General features: G+C 36.2%; 1 protein-coding gene across 1 annotated transcript; it reads right to left on the bottom strand.

The window, feature by feature from the left end:
- Positions 1-15,196: 15,196 nt before the first annotated feature.
- On the bottom strand, positions 15,197-21,261 carry LOC145158759 (uncharacterized). Its single transcript, XM_079077610.1, has 8 exons — positions 21,192-21,261; positions 17,873-17,907; positions 17,236-17,581; positions 16,868-17,160; positions 16,529-16,773; positions 15,848-16,020; positions 15,655-15,773; positions 15,197-15,565 (listed from the first exon to the last, which is right to left on the bottom strand). Exons 1-8 carry the CDS (start codon positions 21,259-21,261, stop codon positions 15,197-15,199), a joined length of 1,650 nt encoding a protein of 549 aa, XP_078933736.1.
- Between the last annotated feature and the right edge of the window lie 735 nt (positions 21,262-21,996).

The raw sequence follows: 21,996 nt of genomic DNA, 5'->3' as shown, positions 1-21,996 counted from the left end.
AGATGGAAATTCTATGTGTGCACACGTCCTCGAGATGAAGTCACACATTGATAGACTGGGAATGTTGGGTGTCGTTTACCCAAGGAAGCTAGTTGTTGATTTGGTTCTTCTGTCACTTCCTGAGTCGTATAGTGAGTTCTTGAAATATTACTATATGATAGACCACGACATGACCCTCATTTATCTGACATATTTGCTAACTGTTGCTGAATCAGTAATGATTTGGCGCACTGGTAAAGCAAATTTTCTTGGAAGGTCTACTTCCCAAATTGCCATGGATATAGGCAATGTCAACGATACTCCAGAAAGGATTTCTTCTCCTAAGGGAAAGAAATCAGCCATAGTTAAAAATTTTGATCATAAGAGAAAAGAAAATTATGAGATAGTCCCTTATGTCATTCCCAAAGAGTCAATATGTTTCTATTGCCAAGAGAAGGGACATTGGATGCGAAGCTGCCATATCTACCTGAAGGATCGCAAGGATGGTAAAGTCAAAATGTATGACTCTACTTCAGGTAAGTTCAATATCTAACTCTATTAAATTCCTATTTATAGATTCTTAATACATAATGTGATAAGATTACATTTTGATGTTTTGTAGGATCGAAGAAAATAAAGGAAGCTTAAAGGAAGAGTAACCTGAGTCTGATCGTGAAGAAATCGATTTCAATCGCATGGTTCGTTGATCAGAATTTTGAGTTGTTGCTTGGAGTTATGATAGATTGCTTAGGATTATTTAGAAACATAGTTTTCATGTGTAATTTGCGTTGTAAGGACAAGTTTCTCCGCAATTTTATAAATAAATAAAAATTTGATTTTATCTTATTTACGTTTCCTTGCAATAGCATTAATGAAAATTGTTGTTTATATGTGTTTCTATTAATAGCAATATTGAAAATTGTTTGATTGTTGTTTATATTAATTATGGTAGTGTCGTAATTTTCTAAGTAAGGAAAGATTCTCATCGCCCAACTTTCAATTGGACATAAACTTGGAATCATATGCTTTGAATTATGTGATGTATGAAAATCTTGGTACTTGGAAATTGGGACTAATTCCTTTTTTACATAAGTATGTAAGTCAAGTGAAAGATGAAAGGATCTGGTACACATTGATGTGCACTAGTCAGATCCACCACAAAGGATGATAGATTCTATACGTCATGATTTACTGAAAGCTCAGTAAATATGATTATGCTTATAAGATTAAGTATAATTCTGATACTTTGAAAAGATTCAAAGTATAACAGAATAAATAAGAAGATTCAAATTAGGCAGAAAGATAAAAGTTTCTCCAATCTGAAAGGAAAGAAGAGTATTTTAGTATCGTGTTTTATGATCATCCTAATCATTATGGAACTATGTCTCAATTAATCCTCTAAGGACACCTTAGTAGATTTGTATGGATAAGAAGAAGAATCGGGAATTGTTGAAATGGTCAGATAAATAGATGAATCATACTTTGTTCCAAAATTGAGATTGTAAGTCATAATCTAGTTGCATCAAGTTGTACATTGAGTAACATGTTCTAAGTAGGTTTGTAACACCTCATAAAATGTGGAGTAGAAATGTTTTCTAACTTTTTCATATTTGAAATTGGTGGTTGTGATGTTTTAAGTTAAAAGAAAGACCAACTAAGACCAATTAGATGAAGTGTTTTCTTGATAGGATCTCACACTAACTCTTGAATATATGATAGTCAAGAAATGTTCCTTGATAAAGAATGTTATATGTCAAGAGGTCAGTGGGAGTCTTAATCGTCTTGGATAGTTTCAAGCACTAATCAGGAATAAGCCTTTTAGTTATCACTGGAACACGATTTGAGATTTGCGACCTATCGTGATTGACACATTCTTGTTTCTATGCCATTCCAGTTGGTTTGACTATGCATGTGAGTTCTATGAGTTCTCATTTGAATGCATGATGCAAAGCACCTTAATCAATGAAAAATATATTGATTTGTATAGGTGATCTACTCAACAACCTGTAAGCAATGGTAGGACCCTTGTGCTACCAGATGGTAAGAAATTAAGATGGAACAAGTTTAGTCCATATGAGTTTGAATTTGTCATAGACCTTGTCGTAAGATAGTGGTTGGAAATGACAGATTTATATGGATAGGAACACATACACCATACAATCTAAGTGGCAAAAGGTTTCTCTCCACTTCATTAAAATGATTGTGAGGAAACACTTTTACTAAGTAGATTTTAAAGGATTAGAGTTAGCAGTTGTGATAATTGTGTTCTCAACTTTGACTATGATTATGGCATCCTTTTTCATAGTTTGAATTGTGAGAAATTGGCAATTAGTTTGAACATTCGAGACTTATTTGTCACACCACGGCCGTCGGCGGAAACACTGGGTGGTGTAACGTCATTTCTTGTATCATAGTTATCAACTTCCTGAAAATACATACATTTTAACATACGTCAACATAAAGTTGGTGAGTTCACAGGTTTTGACTCCATATATAGAATAACACTTATTCTCAAGTTCAAAATGTATAGTTTTGAAAGTATCATTTTTGATGAGACTAAAACTCTTTAAGATCGATTAGATTCTTAACAAGTAAATCAAGAAAGTAAATAAAACAAGAACACACAATGAATCAAACTGATGTCGAATGATTAAAAAGCCACAACCTCCGAAGAACTCTATGAATAATTGCTACTATAGAGGTGTGGTAGGGTTACAATGAATAATAAGAATGACAACTATTAAATATGGTGCATGCATGCATTACTTATACTCTAACCCTAATAGAAGACGGGATTGGACATGCCCAATACCGCCTACAAAATGGACCGAGACTAACAGCCCATTGCGCAACTTTTAGACCCAACATTCTCCCCCTTTGTGTCAATTGAGGCGAGAGATTACTGCTGATGTGCTTGCGTTGTCTTCTTCACCGTTTTTAACAACTTTGGTATGATTACAAGAAGAGTGTGGCGAAAACTGATGTAACACCGAAGCATGTCAGTAGAATTCTTCTTTGCAGCAACATCGTTGTGTTTACACCTGTATATGATGTCCAATATATGCTCCAAACATGAAGTGGAGAACAGGTGTTTGTCCGCCAGAGCAAACAGGCATTTTTGGTTCTCAGCTCGAGTGAACATCACCGTATGAAACTTTGGGTCCATCTTGCCCATTCACATCTTGTTTACATTGCTTGTCTTCTCGATTGTCTTGACAGTTGGTTTCTTCCTTAAGGCAGAGGCGACCTCCTTATCCAGCTTCGTGACTTCATGTATATATGAGACCAACATTCTCTTTATGTGAGCAAGAATGGGGTCATATTTCTGTTCTTCAGTTAGCAAAAAGTTCATCAGAAGAATCCAGTCATGAGGGTTAAGGTTTGGTAGATCAGCAAGAGAGATCTCATGAACCGAGATATCAGAACCTCGAGTCACCTTGAACTTCACATTAATAAAGTTCCCTGTAGTGACTGGTTTCAACACCTAGACCGACATAATCTTCTGTGCACTCCAGGTCAGGTATTGAGGTTGCAAAAAAGCAAGATAATAATCAATCGGTTCTCTATCAACCTTCGGGTCTGGTGAGGGAATGGTAGCAATCGGCTCAAAACAATGAAAAACGAACGCCCGCCTGGTAATCGGTATATCGAATTGAGAATCTTTTGAATTCTCCAGGTCAAAAGAGATGACCGGTTCCAGCCAATGCGTGTTAGGAGACTCGATAGCTTCTTTAATCAACTTATCCAATGTCCACAAAGGAAAAAGTGTTTTTCTGCTTTCCAGTGCATCGTGGGCTTCTTTTTTGCTTTCGTTCCCTCTCTTCTTCTTCTCTCGTGATCCGAGCATTTTCATCAAGCTCTCGGTCCCGGTGCTTTTGTTTCAATGCTTCTTTTTCGGTTTCTTCTTCTTCTTCTTCTTCACTTTCTCCAATAATCTTCTTTCCTTTCTCTTTTGCACTTGAACCCGAAGATTCATTACCCTTCGGTTCATTGATGGCATTTGGTTTTACTGGAGGTGGTTGAGGAATTTCAGTTGTTGGAGTTTGGCTTGTGAGAGGATGTTGAGGTGGAGCTTGACTTGCTTCTCCCCCTTGTTTTGGAGGGACACTAGCCTCCGGAACACCCTCAATCCTGCTTAACATTTCAAGTGAAGGATGCAATTTCTCAGCTAAATGCCTCCTGATGGTGATGGTAAGAACCGAATCATGTGCCTCCAAGAGATTGGACAGAAGAGCATGGACATCTCCAACACAACTTTTCACAACTGCTTGTTCGGACTTGAGAGCATCAATCTCCTTCTTTGCTTGTGAGAACTTGATAGATTGAGTTTTAAGCAGTGTGGTTTGGTGAGCAAGTTCATCCATCACCTTATTTTCCAAGGCTAAGTCCTCATGGATGGTTTTGCGAATAGTGTCAAATTTCACTTGCTCTGCCTGGAGCAAAGTTGCAAGCATCTCTGCGGTTACATTCACCGTATTGGCATTTTGTTCAGCAGCAGCTTGGAGAGATTCCAAAAATAGCTTAGCATCTGAAATTAGTTTATCGACATTTTCGTTCACCGTTTTGCATGATTGGGTGGAAGAATCAACTGCCTTGGTTGCTTTCTCAATAGAAGTTTCATGTTGCTTGACCAGGGTGGCCACAAGAGCTTTAATAGCAGCGTCTGAGTATGCTGATGTGGAGGATTGGGATGAAGAGGCAATCAAAGAATCAAGCTTCTTATTCAGAGCCTTGAGATGCCTCTTTGTGATCGGTGCATCATCATCACTGCCAGACTGTACGGAGAAGGGGCTGTAGTGGAACGTGTCAAACTCAATGCCATCGCCACCAAGAATGGTGTCAGATTCGGCAGATTGAGTAGGGGAAATAGGTTTGGAGGATATAGGTATTTCAAAACCAAAAGTTTGTGCCCCCGCAACAGATGCATTGACATTAACTGGTGGGTCGGTTGTGGTGGTTGTGGTTGTTTTAGTAAATAGAGGTGGTGGTAATGGTGTAGAAATAGATGGTTGAGATGAAGTGGGAGGAGCGCATGGAGAGATAGAAATAGGTACTATAGTGTGAGTAGCAGAACGAGGTGGAGTTGGAATGGTTTCAGTAACATTTACCTCATAGTTTGGAGAAAGAGGATGCGAATTGCCGCAGGGTGAGTCTGCATGAACCGACTCATCAGATTGGTCTTGCTCCTTCTCAAGTTCAATCCCATCATGTTGATCGGATGGAACATATTCGTTGTCGCTGGTTGAAGGAGCTTTCGGCTTGAGAGTCATTTTCCGGAGCTTTTTCTGTTGGATTAGTGTCTATGTCCATAACTATTTTGGTATATACTTGACCCGATTATGAGCATGGTCCTTTTGGGTTGCCTTCACCATAGCAATATGAAGGATGAATTAAGGTGAGAAAGGATTAATTATGATTTATTAATATATTATGAGAATAATATATTAAAGGAGAAATCATATTGTTTAATTAATATTAGTCAAGAATTAATTAAGAATTAATTTTGTGGCTAAAAGAGATTAATTAAACTTAGGGGACTGGATTTGTAATTATAAGATAATTGCAATTGGGCTATGGATTACCTAAATAATATAGGTTGGACGAATTCTATGGGAAGCCCATAAAGAATTCGTACAAGGGATATGTTTAAGGAGTCCATGGGCTGCTTAGGGCTTACGCAGTCAGATTAAAGTTTCCTAGCTGTAAACCCTAATAGCCTACATGTATAAAAAGGGCCCCTATGCCCCAAAAACGTGGATAAGAGTTCCTTTAGGGTTTCCAGCCGTTTTTGGTGCCTCCTCCCTCCTCCCTCTTCATCCAAGTTGACTAGTGGTGTTTGTGACTCCATTAGAGGTGCAACACTTGAGGCACTAAGCTTTCTGAAGCCAAGGATTGATTGTTATTGCTTTATAACAATCAAAGGTAAGATCTAAACCCTATTTTATGTTAATATGATTAATTGTATGCTAGATCTAGGGTTTATAGCTTTGGATATTCAATTGCATGTTCATTAGACAAACTAGATCCAAAAGCTATTAGGGTTTGCATGTACACCATAGGATTGATGTATTGCTCAAAACCCATCAGTGGTATCAGAGCCTAGGTCGTTTTTGTATTGAATTGATGCATAATTGAACTGCCAAAGACCTGAAAATCGAAAATTTTTGCTCACTGCCTGATGAACTCACCGGGTTTCTCTAAGAACTCGACAAGTTGCATGAACTCGACGAGTTCCAAAGAGGACTCGACGAGTTGGCTGTTCTGTTGACGGGATTTACTAATTTCTAGCCAGATTTTGATAGGGATAATTACCAAAACTCGTTTTCATTGCCTAAAATCGATTTTTTATGTTTGGAATGTTTATCCTTATCAAAATTGATGGATTTGGTTAAATATGGATAATATCGGATTATTATTAGATAAATATTTGACCTAGTAAGTTTGAAAGGTTTCAATTTGCACCCTTTAGGTTTTATAGTTTATATTTGAACTTAAAAGTTTTTGTTTTTGAAATTTAAATAAGTTAAACCCTAATGTTTTGAAAAGTGTCAAAACTTGCCCTCAAGTTTTGGATTTTAAAATTAATTAAAAGTCTTAATTTGAAATTTTAAATTCTAAAACCCTAGTAATTTGAAAAGTTCAAATCACACCCTTATGGTTTTATTAATTAATTAAAGTGTATAATTAAAAGAGATTTAATAAACCCATAAAGTTTTGGTTTACATTTAATTAAATTAAAAGTATAATTTACTAAATTAAACCACCTAGTATTTTAAAAGTGTAAAATACACCCTATACTATATATATGAGTAAAAGTCAGTCTTACCGTTAGTAGGCCTCATTCACGAAGCTGGTCTATATAGGGTGTTTAAGGAAATTGCCTATAAAATGGCGATTGAATGGGTATCCACTCTTACCCACCGCACTCTTGACTAGTGGAGGGTCGTTAGCCGAACGGGTAGGATAGGACATAAACCTTCCATTATAAGTATACTGAAGTACAAAGTAACTAAATGCTTTCACAAATTCCCAAATCATAGTTACTTTAGGCAAAATGTGAAATTGTATACTAATCCATGGAATTACACTTCGTACCCTTGTCAAACGTTAGTGGAGCGTGTGTGGTTAACCGGCACACTAATTTGGGGATGACATTGGTGGCGAAGGGTGGCTCGATGCTTATCATAGATCAATGGAGCGTGTGTGGCTAACCGGCACATTGATTAGGTGATAGTAGCATTGGGTGCACCACGTGATTTGTATGGTTATTCACACTTTATTTGTGATCCTCGGCATCCCAATCACAAATAGTAGGGCATAATCGAGATTAAACATGCCATTGAAAAGTTCAATGAATCTCAAAAGATCTAGGAGTTTCAATTCATTTAAAACTTAAACTTCCTTTTTGTTTTTCATGGTGGAAATTGGTAAATCGTCATTTACCTACCTTCAAATATTCTGCGACTAGATTACGACATCCCTCTTCTAGGTTGTAGAGTATTGTGTTGGATCCTAGCCTTGATGTTTCATTTGGGTGTTACATCAAGAATTCTAATCAACTTAACTTGAATTTTCTCCCGTTTTGTAGATGTCTAGTTCTGACAATCATAGTCTTCCCAAATCCCATGGAACAAGCTTTCCAAATGAAGATGATGTTCCACGATATGATCGAGGAACAAGAGATCATGCTTCACTTCCTCCACCTCCTCCAATTGTTCTCCCTAACCCACAATTTCGAAGGCTTGAAAAGTTCAAGCTCACTCATGCCCTTTTGTGCACACATCTTAGAGATGAAGTCACACATTGATAGGTTAAGGATGTTGGGTGTCGTTATCTCAGAGATGTTGGCTGTTGACTGGGTTCTTCAGTCACTTCCTGAATCATATAGTGAGTTCGTAAGAGAGTACTATATGATGGAACACGACGTGACACTAATTGTTCTCACTTATTTGCTTATAGCTACTGAATCAACAATGATTTGGCGTGCTGGTCAAGCAAATTTGTCTGATGAATCAAACTCCTAAACTTCAATGGACGTTGGCAACATTGGAAGTCCAGAAAGGACTAAGCATGAGATTGTCCCATGTGTTGTGCCAAAGGATTCCATTTGCTTTTATTGCCAAGAGAAGGGGCATTGGAGACGAAGTTGCCCTGTTTACCTGAGAGATCTAAGAGATGGGAGAGTCAAGACGTATGGCTCTACTTCAGGTAAAATCCATTAACTAACTCGATAAGTTCCTATTTTTTGATTCTTAATACATGATGTGATAAGATTACATTTTGATGTTTTGCAGGATCGAAGAAAAGAAAGGAAGCTTAAGGAAGAAGCATGTTGAAGCTGATCACGAAGAAATGGATTTCGATCGCATGGATTCAAAAATCGGATTTTTCAGTTGCTACTTTAGAGTTAGGGTAGATTGCTAAGAAATATGTAATAGCATAGTTTTTCAGTTGAATTGCATTGTAAGGACAAGTTTTTCCGCAATAAAATAAATTTTGATTTTATCTTATTTATTTATCCTTGCAATGGCATGTATGAAAAATTGATGTTTGAAGGTTTCTATTATTAGCAATAATGGATTTGATTCTTAATTATGTTATTTGTGGAAACATTGAGAATTTGCCATATAGGGAGAGTTTCTCATCGCCCAAGTTTCAATTGGACTGAAACTTGGAATCATACAACTTGGTTGTGTGATAAATGAGAAACTTTATAATTGGAAATTCAAGACTAATTCATTGACAAAGAGTCAAGTGAAGGACTAGGAGATCGAGTTCACAATGTTGTGCATCAATCAAGTCCACCACAAGAGTGATAAAGATATTCGTCGTGATTTACTAAAGTTTAGTAAATATGATTATACTTATAAGATTAAGTGTAACTCTGAGTTAATTGAAAAAGTTTCAATGAATGGCAAAACGAATAAGAAGAATCAAGAAGGCAGAAAGATAAAATTTTCTCTGTTCTAAGAAGAAGGGAGAGTAACTTTTATTGTGTTTCATGATAGGTCTTAATGATTAAGAACCATGTCTCAATTGATCCTCTAAGTGAATCTTATTGCAATTGCATGTCTAAGAAGAGGAATAAAGAATTGTAGAAATGGTTAAATCAAGAAGTCAATCATACTTCGTTCCAATATCAAGTCTTAGAGTCAAGATTGTGACTTGAGTGAAAAGTCTTTAGTAGGTTTGTAACACTTATCAAATGTAGAATAAGAAAGTTTCTTATTCATGTACATTTAAAATTGGTATGTTGTGATGTCTTGGATAAGACAAAGACCAACTAGAACCAATTGTGTGAAGTGTTTTGTCTTGATAAGAACTACACTAACTCTTGAATATTTGTTTTGTCTAGGAAAGTTTCTTGACAAGAGAATCATATATGTCAAGTGGTCTGTGGGAATTTTAATTATCTTGGAAAAGGGTTTCAAGAACAAATAAAGAATAAACCTTATCGATCATCACTAGTACACGACTTGAGGTTTACAACCTATCGTGTTGACATTATTTTGTTTCTGTGCCATTCCAATTGAGTTAATTATGTATGTGAGTTCTATGAGTTCTCATTTGAATGCATAAAGACAAAGAGCCTTGATCGATGGAAAGTACATTGATATGTAAGGATAAGTTGCTAAACTACTTGGAAGACATGGTGGGCACTCGTGTTACCATAAGGCTAGAAATCAAGAAAGTTCAATCCATATGAGTTTGGATTTGTCGTAAACTTGGTTTTGGCAAATTCACATGGATAGGAACTCATAAACCATAAATCTAAGTGTCATAAGATTCCCTCCTTCATGAAAATGACTGTGAGGAAATGCTTTCACTAAGAGAGATTTTAAGAAGATAGCAGTTTTGAAATTTGTATTCTCAAATTCGATTATGGTTACGGCATCCCTTTCCATAGTTCGAATTGTGAGATTTGGAAATTAGTCTAACATTTGGGACTTATTGATATGAGTTCTGAATTGTTTAGACACACATATGAGCTATCTAAGGCAAAGGTGTATAAGTTTAAGCAGCTTAGATAAAGGTTTATCGAAGCATCTGGTATTAGAAATATGAACTTCAGAAATTCAATAGGCATTGTTTTCTGGAAGTTCGGCTGTTTTCTGAATACATGTCAAAGCTAGTGGGAGCATAAGTGTTATGCTTATATGATAATAATCATCATGATAGTGGGAGCATAAGTGTTACGTATGTATGATTATTATGACAAGTATTTCAAGTTAGCAATATTAATTATAGAAAAACAAAGATTCAATCTGCAAAGTTGCATGGGTTGAAAAGTTGTTTTGCTATAATTAAGGGAGAGAATATTATACTTTGTTCAAAATCTAAAGCTTAGATTGAGAAATTTTAATAAATATAGTCAAAGGACACATAGTGTGTTCTTAAATTTCGATTATGATTACGGCATCCCTCTTCATAGTTCGAATTGTGAGAACGTGACACATAAAATATTATGGCAGGAGATTGATAAAATATCATATCTTTATATAAGACATTATGCATCGTGTCCTATACGCTTCGGGTATAGGATCGATTGCAAATGCTATAATATTTGACCATTCTAAAATTTTCCAAATGTCTAGCGCATTAAGAGGGAAAAAGGACTAGAATCGGCTTTGACTAAAATAATTAAACAACTATCAAAGGAGTATCCAAAGTTCGCTGAGGATTGGTCGCCTGTGAGTAGTTGGAAGTATGGTATTGGATGGACCATATCGACATTATTATGAATAGATAAGATTCTATTAAGAATGAGTTGTCATATGGCAAATATGGAAATGTTTCCATATTGGGAGTTGTATATTGAGAGTCTATGTCTAGATTAGAAAATTTTACGCAAGAAGGATGTTCAAAGGAATGTACTTTGAATGTGAGACTTCACATCTATGGAATTGTCATGTAACAATTTCCGATAGAGTACTTTGTAATTTCATTGGCCAAGTCTTGGTGACTTTTGTGCTATGACTTTGCGAAAGGATCGTTGCATAAAATGTTAGAATCTATCATATTCTAGTAGTGGCAAGAACCTTGTGTTCTAACACTAATGATAAGGATTGGGAATTGTGAAATGAGCATTATTGGAAAAGTTTTTCAATTGATCTATTTCACAAAGTAAGGACCATAGGGAACATAGTGTGCATGCTTTGTGCATGGGACAGCTATTGTTGTAATTTGAGTAATAAGTTGATTTTATGAAACAGTAAACGATGAATAATGAGTAATCAATATGGTGTTTAAACAAAACTGTTTTATTTATGCCCACAAGTTTGGGGCCATATAGGATTAAGTATTATAGTTGTATTTCAGTTTGCATGTTTTGACTTCCAGAATAACTGGGTTATTCGAACCTCCACAGTCGGTCATACATTGGAAGTAGGTATGAAGGAAGACTGTCTTGAAGAGTCTGTAGATTGTCTAAAGAGTTTAGACATAGCACAAGTTTGCTGCAGAGTTCATGAGTGATTTGATAAGATTAGAGTATTGAATTAAACCCATCCTCACGTGAATCACTTCATGGTTTATATCGCGAGTGATTGTGAGTCGATAAAATTGTATATTCTAGAAACCGAGACGTGTGACTTGTTATTTGCTGGTCAGTTGCACATTGATGATAAGTAAACACATCAGTAACTTGGTGTTATAAAACTTATTGTTGTGTGTGATTCGATGAGTGAGAACAAGCGAGCATTTGAGTCAAAGTTTATCCATTCCTTTTACCCAAAGTAGGATAAAAGCGATATCTGTGGGCCCCTCGATGATTTAGTGATGACACCTAAGCGCTTGGCCAAGCTGTGACTAAGTTGATGTGTTCAATTATAGTCTGTTGTCAGTCGTCATAAATCGGAAGTCGGGAAACAGTATAGAGAGAATGATTAAAATTCATGTCTTATGTCTATACGATATATTGAGAATGGAGGAATATATGATCCCTTATCTAAAGGACACGCGTATCTGATAAGATAAGAGTTGACAGCGGCTTCTGAAAGCTACGATTGCTTATCAGGTTCTGAAGTTATGCAAAATAGTTATTAGACTTATCCAAGTGGGAGACTGTTCGATTAGTGTCTAAGTCCATAACTATTTTGGTATGTACTTGACCCGATTATAAGCATGGTCCTTTTGGGTTGCCTTCACCATAGTAATATGTAGGATGAATTAAGGAGAGAAAGGATTAATTATGATTTATTAATATATTATAAGAATAATATATTAAAGGAGAAATCATATTGTTTAATTAATATTAGTCAAGAATTAATTAAGAATTAATTTTGTGGCTAAAAGAGATTAATTAAACTTAGGGGACTGGATTTGTAATTATAAGATAATTGCAATTGGGCTATGGATTACCTAAATAATATAGGTTGGACGAATTCTATGGGAAGCCCATAAAGAATTCGTCCAAGGGATATGTTTAAGGAGTCCATGGGCTGCTTAGGGCTTACGCAGTCAGATTAGGGTTTCCTAGCTGTAAACCCTAATAGCCTACATGTATAAAAAGGTCCCCTATGCCCCAAAAACGTGGCTAAGAGTTCCTTTAGGGTTTCCAGCCATTTTTGGTGCCTCCTCCCTTCTCCCTCTTCATCCAAGTTTACTAGTGGTGTTTGTGACTCCATTAGAGGTGCAACACTTGAGGCACTAAGCTTTCTGAAGCCAAGGATTGATTGTTATTGCTATATAACAATCAAAGGTAAGATCTAAACCCTATTTTATGTTAATATGATTAATTGTATGCTAGATCTAGGGTTTATAGCTTTGGATATTCAATTGCATGTTCATTAGACAAACTAGATCCAAAAGTTATTAGGGTTTGCATGTACACCATAGGATTGATGTATTGCTCAAAACCCATCATTTTCTTCTTTGGAGCCGAAGGTTAAATAGTTGGACCCTTTCGCTTCTTAGGCGTGACTGGTTTAGAAGGGGGCCCCTCTTAAACTTCCTTCTTTTTATCCCCTTTCTTGCCTCTTTTCGATGGTTTGTCATCTTCATCAATTAAGTGTTGCATTTCTGGAGTAAGAGGCCTTGGACCCGAAACTGGCGATTTCCTGTATTCGCTTATGATTTTTCTTGCATCTAAAACACACTGATACATTGATTCCAGAATAGAACCAACGAAAGAGAACTTGGAAGTGTCAGCCATGATGATCTTCGTGGTGTGGAAGGTAGCAACTGCAGACATCAAGGAATCTGCCATGACTGGAACATTAAATTTTTCCATAGCCCTTTTGGTGACGATAGTCTAGAATCGCCCACATGAAATCTCGTTGTGACGAGAAGAGGAATTTAAACTCTGCACCAACTGAGTCTAAAGAATAGACCCATAATCGAGATTAATGCCATGATAAAGACCATAGATGATGGTAATAAAGGAATTACTAGCACCATCAGACCCAACTACTCGTTCAGAAAAACCCTTAAAGAGAAGGGTAAACAACCCATTCCACTGAGGAGGTAGGCAAGACTACTTGATCTTGGTAACGATAGTGAGAAGATCGGTATAACCCATGTTGTAGAACATTTTAAAGATCTGAGCAGTGGTAATCGAGTATGGGTTCACCATAGATGCAGTATAAGTCAGCCCTAAAAGAGAGCAAAACCTAACCCTGGAAACGGATGTTTTCTTGTCAAAGATCTCGAACATTATCCTCTCTTCAGCCTTAACGTACTTTTCTGGAGAATAAACATGTGATAGAAGCGACATGGGAACAGATTCAACCTTGGTGAGAGCAATCACCAGGAGTGAGTATTTCACACACTCGACGACCTAGAGCATGTATGCATAATACTTGAAAGGCTCCAAATCAAGGATCAGGTTCTGGTTAGGCTTGATTGTGAGGAGAAAGGATTGAGCGGTGTGGTCTTGAACTAAAGAATAATCTGCGATTGTTAGAGCTTGGTGAGGAAGATGAACAGTAGAAAGAAAGAAATTGCCTTTGAATGCTCGAGAGGGTTTTTAAGTGGTAAAGAGTAAAAGTGAATGAAACAAAATCCTTTATACGATTTCCATGAGAGAGAAAATCTTTAATGATGACGCGAGCGAGATTTTCTAAAATGACGCCTGATTAGACGTGATATGACAACTGTTACCCTCAAAAGGCATGTCAGGCGGCTTAATGATAGGAAACCGTTTCAAATTTACACGCCTTTATTCAAAACCTTATCCATTTACCGCCTCTTCACATGCTTATCCATTCACCGCCTCTTCACATTCTATTCAATGTTTCAAATCCCATTTCAAATAAACGGATCTTCCTCTCGCTTCATAGTCCAAATAAATAGATCGAGCCCCTTTCACTTTATAACATATAAGAACACCAATGTATAGAAGTAGGGAAACTGTAAATCTGAAAATTGCCATTAGTACCACGAACAAGAGTTTTGGAAAATCATAAAGATCTTCATGCAGGAGTGTGCCAAAGAAAAAGAAATAAAGAAAATTATTTATGTGGGATATTAGTGATGTCATTTGAGACGTGAAACTGTGGATCTCGGGCACGAATCTCTTCCTTCAATGTCAAGAGAGACTAAGAAGTGTCTGTGTGGTTTCCCATTAAATTATGATCAAATTCTTATTAAGAAACATTGAAAGGCATCTTTTCAATTTTAGGCTGTAAGGGTGACTTTTAATTCAACTGAACTACGAATCTTGATATAAGACCTATGCAGTTATAGCGGTCCAAAATCAAATATCAGTCAAGGACCAATATTTGATATATAGGTTATTGCGGTGGGATATTGGTGGGATATCGGTATTGTAATATTATGAAAATTATATATATTATAACCATTTAACGTAAAACATATATAACTATAATAGCTACTATCATGTTCAAAAAATGTTAATGTTTAAAACATATAAATATAATAGAAACTAGCATGTTCAAAAAGTGTTAATGTTTAAAACATATATAAATATAATAGCAACTAGCATGTTCAACAGTTCAAAAATTGTTAATGTTTGAAACATATATAAATATAATAGCAACTAGCATGCTCAAAAAGTGTTAATGTTTAAAACATATATAAATATAATAGCAACTAGCATGTTCAACAGTTCAAAAATTGTTAATGTTTCAAACATATATAAATATAATAGCAACTAGCATGCTCAAAAAGTGTTAATGTTTAAAACATATATAAATATAATAGCAACTAGCATGCTCAAAAAGTGTCACTATTTGACACATAATCTAATCATAAGACATTAATCTTCCTCCGAGCCCACATCAGCCAAGGCATCCAATTGTTCATCAAGATCTTCCACTTCATCATCATCATCTCTATAGCGATCTTTTTTGCTCCTAGTAGTTACCCCAACTTCTTCGGATCCTCCCATTGGCTCTCGCGCATCTGACCAAAGAAGACCATCTCTACCATCAACAAACCATTGAAGCTCAACTTCTGTTTGTATAACCCAATCATCATTTTCATCTACGTCTCTAAAAAAAATAGGATCCAATGACCTGTTAGATTTTAACGAGTTAAAGCGTCTTTGTAACCTTGTGTTGTATTGGATGAATATAAGATCATTGAGCTTTTGTTGTAAAAGACAATTTCTTTTCTTTGAATGTAGCTGCACATAAAGAATAAAAAAATTATTTAATGAAGTAAATAGGTTAAATGTAATATTATTTATAAAAACACTTGGTAGAAAGAACTTACATTGTCAAATGTACTCCAATTACGTTCACAAGGTGAAGCACTGCATGTTTGACTAAGGACTATGCTAGCAAATGTTTGGAGCAAAGGCGTGTCGATCCCATAAGTACGCCACCATATATCTACATTTTATAAATATTAAATAAATAAAGAAAGCTATAAAAACATGTGAATATGTTTAAAATATTTTACTTACATGGTGCAACTTTTGTTCTAGCCCTTATAGCAGCTGAAGATCCAAATTGCCCAATTGAATCAATGTATATGTTAAAGTCTTGCCTCAGTTTATCATTGTCATCATTATCAGGCACTAGCCGATAAATTGCAATATAAAGTCCTGTGGCAATGTCTCTATTCTTTCGTATCTCCCTTGAATTTTCACCATGAAAAATAGCAGGGTTCAGGTAACATCCAGCTGTACATTTAATAAAGATTTAGAAATAAAACTAAACAATTCTATTAAATTAATAGTTTAATACCTACATGTAATGGATGATGAAGCTAGTGAGTCTATCTTGTTTGAATCGTAGCCTAAACTCTAGTGATCATTCTTTCATTAGGCGTCCCAGTGAGATTTTTCTTGATTTGCTCCTTTGCTCTATCCATTGCATCATAAATGTAACCCATACATGGCTTCTCTTCTGTATCAACCAATCTGACAACATCTACCAAAGGAGCTAGCACTTGACAAGCTAAGCGTATGTTATCCTAAAATTGCTTTCTTGCTACTATTCGCTCGACTTTCTTTCCAACCGCCTTCTTCGCAAAGTCACTTTTCCTCCATTCTTCAAAAACAAACAATACTTGAATATGATGTCGATTCTCGTGGATACTCTGAATAGTATAAAACTATGTTGCAAACCTAATTACGCAAGACCTGTGCAACTCCTTGTACTTTGTTAACTTCCTCATCAGATTAAGAATCCTCCTGTGGTTGTAAATGTAAACCACAATTGCTCTCGCATCAGTCAGAGCAGTCTTTATCTTTGGTATTTTCTCGTCAATATCTCCTATCATGAGATTCACACAATGTGCTGCACACGGAGTCCAAAACAACTTTGGATGTTGTTCTTCTAAAATCTTTCCGGCAGCTTTAAAGTTTGACCCGTTGTCTGTAATGAACTAATAAATAATAAAGATTTTAATTAGTAAAATCAACAAAAAGTTCAAATAATAATTAATAGTTAGAAAACTAGAAAAGTAAAACTACATGTACAATGTTCGCCTTTCCAACATCTTTTATCACCTCATTTATCATCTCCACAATCAATTGAGCATTCTTCACATGCTCTGATGCATCAATTGATTTCAAAAATACCATTCCAAGAGGATAATTAACTAAGAAGTTTATCAAACATCTTCCTTTCCCGTCTGTCCAAAAATTAGACATAATGCTACTCCGATATTCCTCCCAATGTGGTCGGAACGAATCCACAAAATTTTGAGTATCTTCTAAACGTTTTTTCATCAGTGTGACGCGAATATTATGATAAGATGGAGCTGGCATGCCTAATATAAATTCATAAACTTAAGTATGTAAGTAATAATCAAATAATGAATAAATCTTTAATCATATTTAAATACCTCTTCCGTATTCTCCAATTGAATTGATCATATCTTGGAAACTTTCGTCACGCACGACATTGAAGGGTAAACCAACCGAATAAGCCCAAGTTCCAATTTTATCCCAAGGATTCATCTTTAACTTCTCTTTTATTGGATTATTTTTATCCAATGTACTTTGCTTTGCTTTTTCTTGATTAATCGGAAACATTGTATCAATAGGACCTCTCACGTTGCTAGAACCCACAAAATTTTTCATTTTTGAAACATATCTTTTTGCACTAACTTCTTGAGCATCAACTTCTTCATCTTCAACTTCATCAAAAAGATCAGCCGTGCTTGATCTAAGAATTTGTATATTTCTTTTCTTTTATGTATTTATCCTATCTTTTTATTTCATTGATGCCATGACTCTCTTCTAGATATCCACAGTCATATTCGGACAACCGGTGACTTGTCCTCCGGTATGAGTAAGATGTTGCTTAACTCGTGTGATTCCTCCACTTATTTTCTTACCACATAATGTCCACCAAATGCTTTGTTTTTTCAAGGGATCTCTCCACTCTCCCCATTCCCATGCCATATCTCCATTTAAACATTTTGTGCCAGTTCAAGCATCAGATGATATCGTATTAGTGTTTGTATTTGTTGGGTTTACAGATGCATGTGAGGATGGATCATTCATTGTCAAATCTGTTTCAAAAACAAAATCAGTAACAAAAATATATTACCAAACTTGTATTAACTATCTAGTATCTAGTTTTAAATTAAAAATTTAACAAATTAAGACAAATTGACAATAGCATTACTAGATACAATTTAAAACCATTTGTCCATCGACTTAACAGTTAACACTAGCAGTTAACTTATTGCAGAAACTAAAATAGTTAACGTAACAACACCTTCGAGTAAGACAATGAATGAAGAAGAAAGGTACGAGGGTAGCATCATAACAGTATGAGGGTAGCATCATAGCTTCAGTAGTTAAGTTAATTTACTTATTTAACTTAAAAAATAGAATGGAGTAAAGAAGAAAGGTACCTCGGTGGCTCGGTAGACAAAGAACATGCTAAACAGCAGTACCGTAGCTCCTTAATAGCAGAAGGGTAGCATTGAATGAAGAAGAAGAATGGAACAAGAGCCGTCGCACGTTCCAAAAGAATCGCAAATTGTTGTTGCAGCCTTGCCGGAGATGGAAAGCGAACACAGAAAGACGATCAGATTGACTATTCTAGGTTTACGTTTAGGTTTACAACTTTATGGAATTAGGTGTATCCGTGTATGGGCTAATATGCTAAGCGTTTAAATTAACTCCAAAAAAAATTAATGTTTATGGGATTAGCTACAATTTAGCCCGAAAATAAAGTTTCTGGAAAATCGGTGATATAACCGATATTTATGAGTCAAAATATCAGTCAAATATCGGTAATTATCGGCGATATTCGCGGTTCCGATATCATGGGCCGATATTTGATACCAATATTTTAAGAAGTACCGATAACCGATATCCCACCTGGATATCACCTGGAAATCGGCGATTTTAACTGCATAGTATAAGACCGAAAGTTGGATGAAGTACTTGTGTGGCCAGTGTAGCCTATAACATCAAGTAGGTTTGATCATTTGTCGGTGACTTGGTGAGAGATTGGAAATCTCAAAAACAAAAACAAAATTGAATCTTTTGGGTAGAAAAGTCTTGGTGTCTAGACATAGTCATAAAGATCTCGCAAAAATTAAAAAGAGATTTCTTGGTACACACTACTAGAGTGATGTCATTAAAACATGGGTGAAAAGCTAGAACGTTTAATTGTTCACCGTCAATAAATTAAGGTGTTGAATTATGGGTTTCACTTAGATCATGGTGAAACAAAACTAATATCATTAACAAAGATGTTGTGTAACCGTAAACCTCAGTGGTAAATGCTGAGAATCTCAAGGGTTACGTTCATGAGACAAAATAAATGGAGAAAAGTGGTGAGGTGGTTAAAGAACCGAAAGTACCTCTGCTATATAAAAATGACCAAGCAGAAAACTCTTAACTCAATGTGAGAAGAGTAAGGTAGCTCATGACTTGAGTGAATTTAGCAGCCTAATTGGTAAGAGACGATTTGTATATATCGAATCAGTAAGGCTTCACTTTAGAGTCGTCGAGGCTTTGAACAGCATGCGACAGCATGCTTCTAGGGACACTTAGATAGTACAAAGAGAAAGAGATTAATACCTGCCCCAGCTCCATCATGTGAATTCATCCATGAACCTTTCAATAGGATATTTTTGGTATTCTGATTTATATGTGAAAAAGAAATAAAAAAAACATATTTTTGTTAACTTGGATTATCTAAAAAACAAATAAAAGCAGAGAATTAAATATTTTTGGATTTTGGATTTTCATAAATGAAATTAGAAAGAAAAATCTTTTTGGATTTTTTGAAAATAAAGAAAAACAGAAAATAAGTGAAATAAGTATTAATACATAATATACAAAAGGATATAGAAGATACAACCTAAAGTTCGCCTTTTGATGAATGAAGCGAAATGGACCGAACGTTTGGTTCAATTCGGTTCCCGAAAAATCCAGAACCGAAATAGACCGAGCGTTTGCTCTATTTTGCCTGTTAATTTTTAATGAGGCGAAAGCGAAAGTAATGCTTATGGAACCGAAAGCAATTTTGGTACTGATTCAGCTTCCGTCATTCCTAAGCCTTGAAGTATTCTATTGAAGGTTGCTTCCCGTAAGGCTTTCGTGAATATGTCAGCCAATTGATCAGCGTAACGAACAAAATGAACTTCAACATTACCATCTTCCACGTGATCTTTTATGAAGTGATACCGCAGTGCTATGTGTTTCGTCTTGGAGTGTTGCGCTGGTTTGTGACATATGCGAATTGCGCTTTCAGAGTCACAATATAATGGAATTCGCTTCATGTTTAGGCCATAGTCCCTTAACTGAATTTGAATCCAGGCGACATGTGAAGCACAAGATGCAGCAACTATATATTCAACTTCGGCTGTGGATATGGATACATATGTTTGTATCTTGGACTGCCAGCTGACGAGTTTACCATCGAGAAATTGACATCCACCAATAGTATTTTTCCTGTCTAGACCACATCCGCCAAGATCAGCATCTGAGAATGATTGAACAAAGAACCTTGACTTCGCTGGATACCATATGTCTAGTGATGAGGTTCGCTTAAAATATCTGAAGATATTCTTAACAGCCACCATGTGAGGTTTGCGTGGATTGGCTTGGAACCTAGCACAATAGAAAACATAAAACATGATATCGGGCCTACTAGCTATATGATACATTAGTGACCCTATTATTTGACGATAGAGAGTCATATCGACAGCCTGTTTGTACAGATATGGTGTTAGCTTCATTCTGAATGCCATTGGAACCTTCACTCTTGAATCTCCCATCATGCCAAATTTCACCAGCAAGGACTTTGTATAAGCCTCCTGGTTGATAAATATACTTTCTGGTCCCTATCTTATGTTCAGTCCAAGGAAAAAGTTAATTGGACCCGTTGTGCTCATTTCAAATTTAGTCTCCATCAATTTCCGTAATTCAGCTGTTAGGCTAGGATTCGTGGAACCAAAGATGATGTCATTGACATAAATTTGAACGATCATTAGGTGGTCACCTTCTTTCTTGCGAAAGAAGGTTGGGTCAACCGAACCTTGTTTGAATTTAGACAATTTTAGAAAGCGAGTTAGAGTTTCATACCATGCTTTAGGGGCTTGCTTCAGACCATAAACCGCCTTGTCCAGAATGTAGCAATGATCAGGATACTTCTCATTCACGAAACCTGGTTGTTGTTCAACATATATGGTTTCTTCCAACTCCCCATTCAGGAAAGCACATTTGACATCCATTTGAAAAACTTCAAAATTTTTATGTGCTGCGTAAGCCAGAAAGATCCGCATTGATTCTAACCTTGCTACTGGAGCGAAGGTTTCTTCATAATCAATACCTTCCTCCTGACAGTATCCCTTAACGGCCAGCCTTGCTTTGTTTCTTATCATAATCCCTTCTTTATCCATCTTATTACGAAACACCCATTTTAACCCTACTACTGATGCATCCGGTGGTGTGGGAATCAGTCTTCAGACCTTGTTTCGCTCAAACGCATTGAGTTCATCTTGCATAGCTTGTACCCAATCAGAGTGATCGAGAGCAGTATTGACAGTTTTTTGTTCTATTTTGGAGACGAACGAGTTAAACATGCAATATTCAACTTGAGAAAATAAAGCAGTTTGCTTTCTCTTTTAACTGAGAACGTGTAAGAACTCCCTCAGAAAATTCACCAATCACTTGTGTTTTTGGATGATCTCTTGTCCATTTTGTGAGTGGAGGATAGTTGGATCATAGGCAGGATCCAGTTCAGCATTCACTTCTTCTTCAAATTCTGATTAAACATCCGAATCGCCATTCGTATTCTGATTCTCCCCCTCGAATGATGAGATGGTTTCAACAGCAGGTTCAAAATTCTCCCCCTCGAGTGGATGGTCATGGGTCATTGATGGAGATGTATTCTCCCCCTGGAAAGGCAAATTTGGGTTATTTGGTGTTGATGAACCCTCCTCCGGCGATGGAGTGCTATCTTTTGGAGGATCACTTGAAGCATGAGGTTCGCTTAGCCCTTGAGGTTCGCTTGAATCTTTAGGTTCGTTTTCCATTTCTTTTGCAACGTCATCGATTATCTTCTTTTATTCGTCAACTTTATTATCAGCTGCCTTGGCTTCAGAATTGATGGCCTTTTCTGGTTCATCAAAGAG

The sequence above is a fragment of the Lactuca virosa genome, chromosome 2 (genome assembly GCF_052849685.1).
Source record: "Lactuca virosa cultivar CGN04683 chromosome 2, Lactuca_virosa_CGN04683_v6, whole genome shotgun sequence".
Taxonomy (NCBI): domain Eukaryota; kingdom Viridiplantae; phylum Streptophyta; class Magnoliopsida; order Asterales; family Asteraceae; genus Lactuca; species Lactuca virosa.
The sequence above is the reverse complement of the archived record's forward strand: the minus strand, read 5'-3'. Positions and strand labels throughout refer to the sequence as shown.

What these genes read in the sequence shown, in the direction of transcription:
- LOC145158759 (XM_079077610.1), bottom strand. Translation starts at nt 21,261, where the DNA reads ATGGATAAAGAAGGGATTATGATAAGAAACAAAGCAAGGCTGGCCGTT. An exon ending in ATGTTGGAAAGGCGAACATT is followed by an intron (nt 16,774 to 16,867) that starts GTACATGTAGTT and finishes ATTATTTATTAG; the next exon opens with TTCATTACAGACAACGGGTC. An exon ending in AAGTACAAGGAGTTGCACAG is followed by an intron (nt 16,021 to 16,528) that starts GTCTTGCGTAAT and finishes TGAAAATTCAAG; the next exon opens with GGAGATACGAAAGAATAGAG.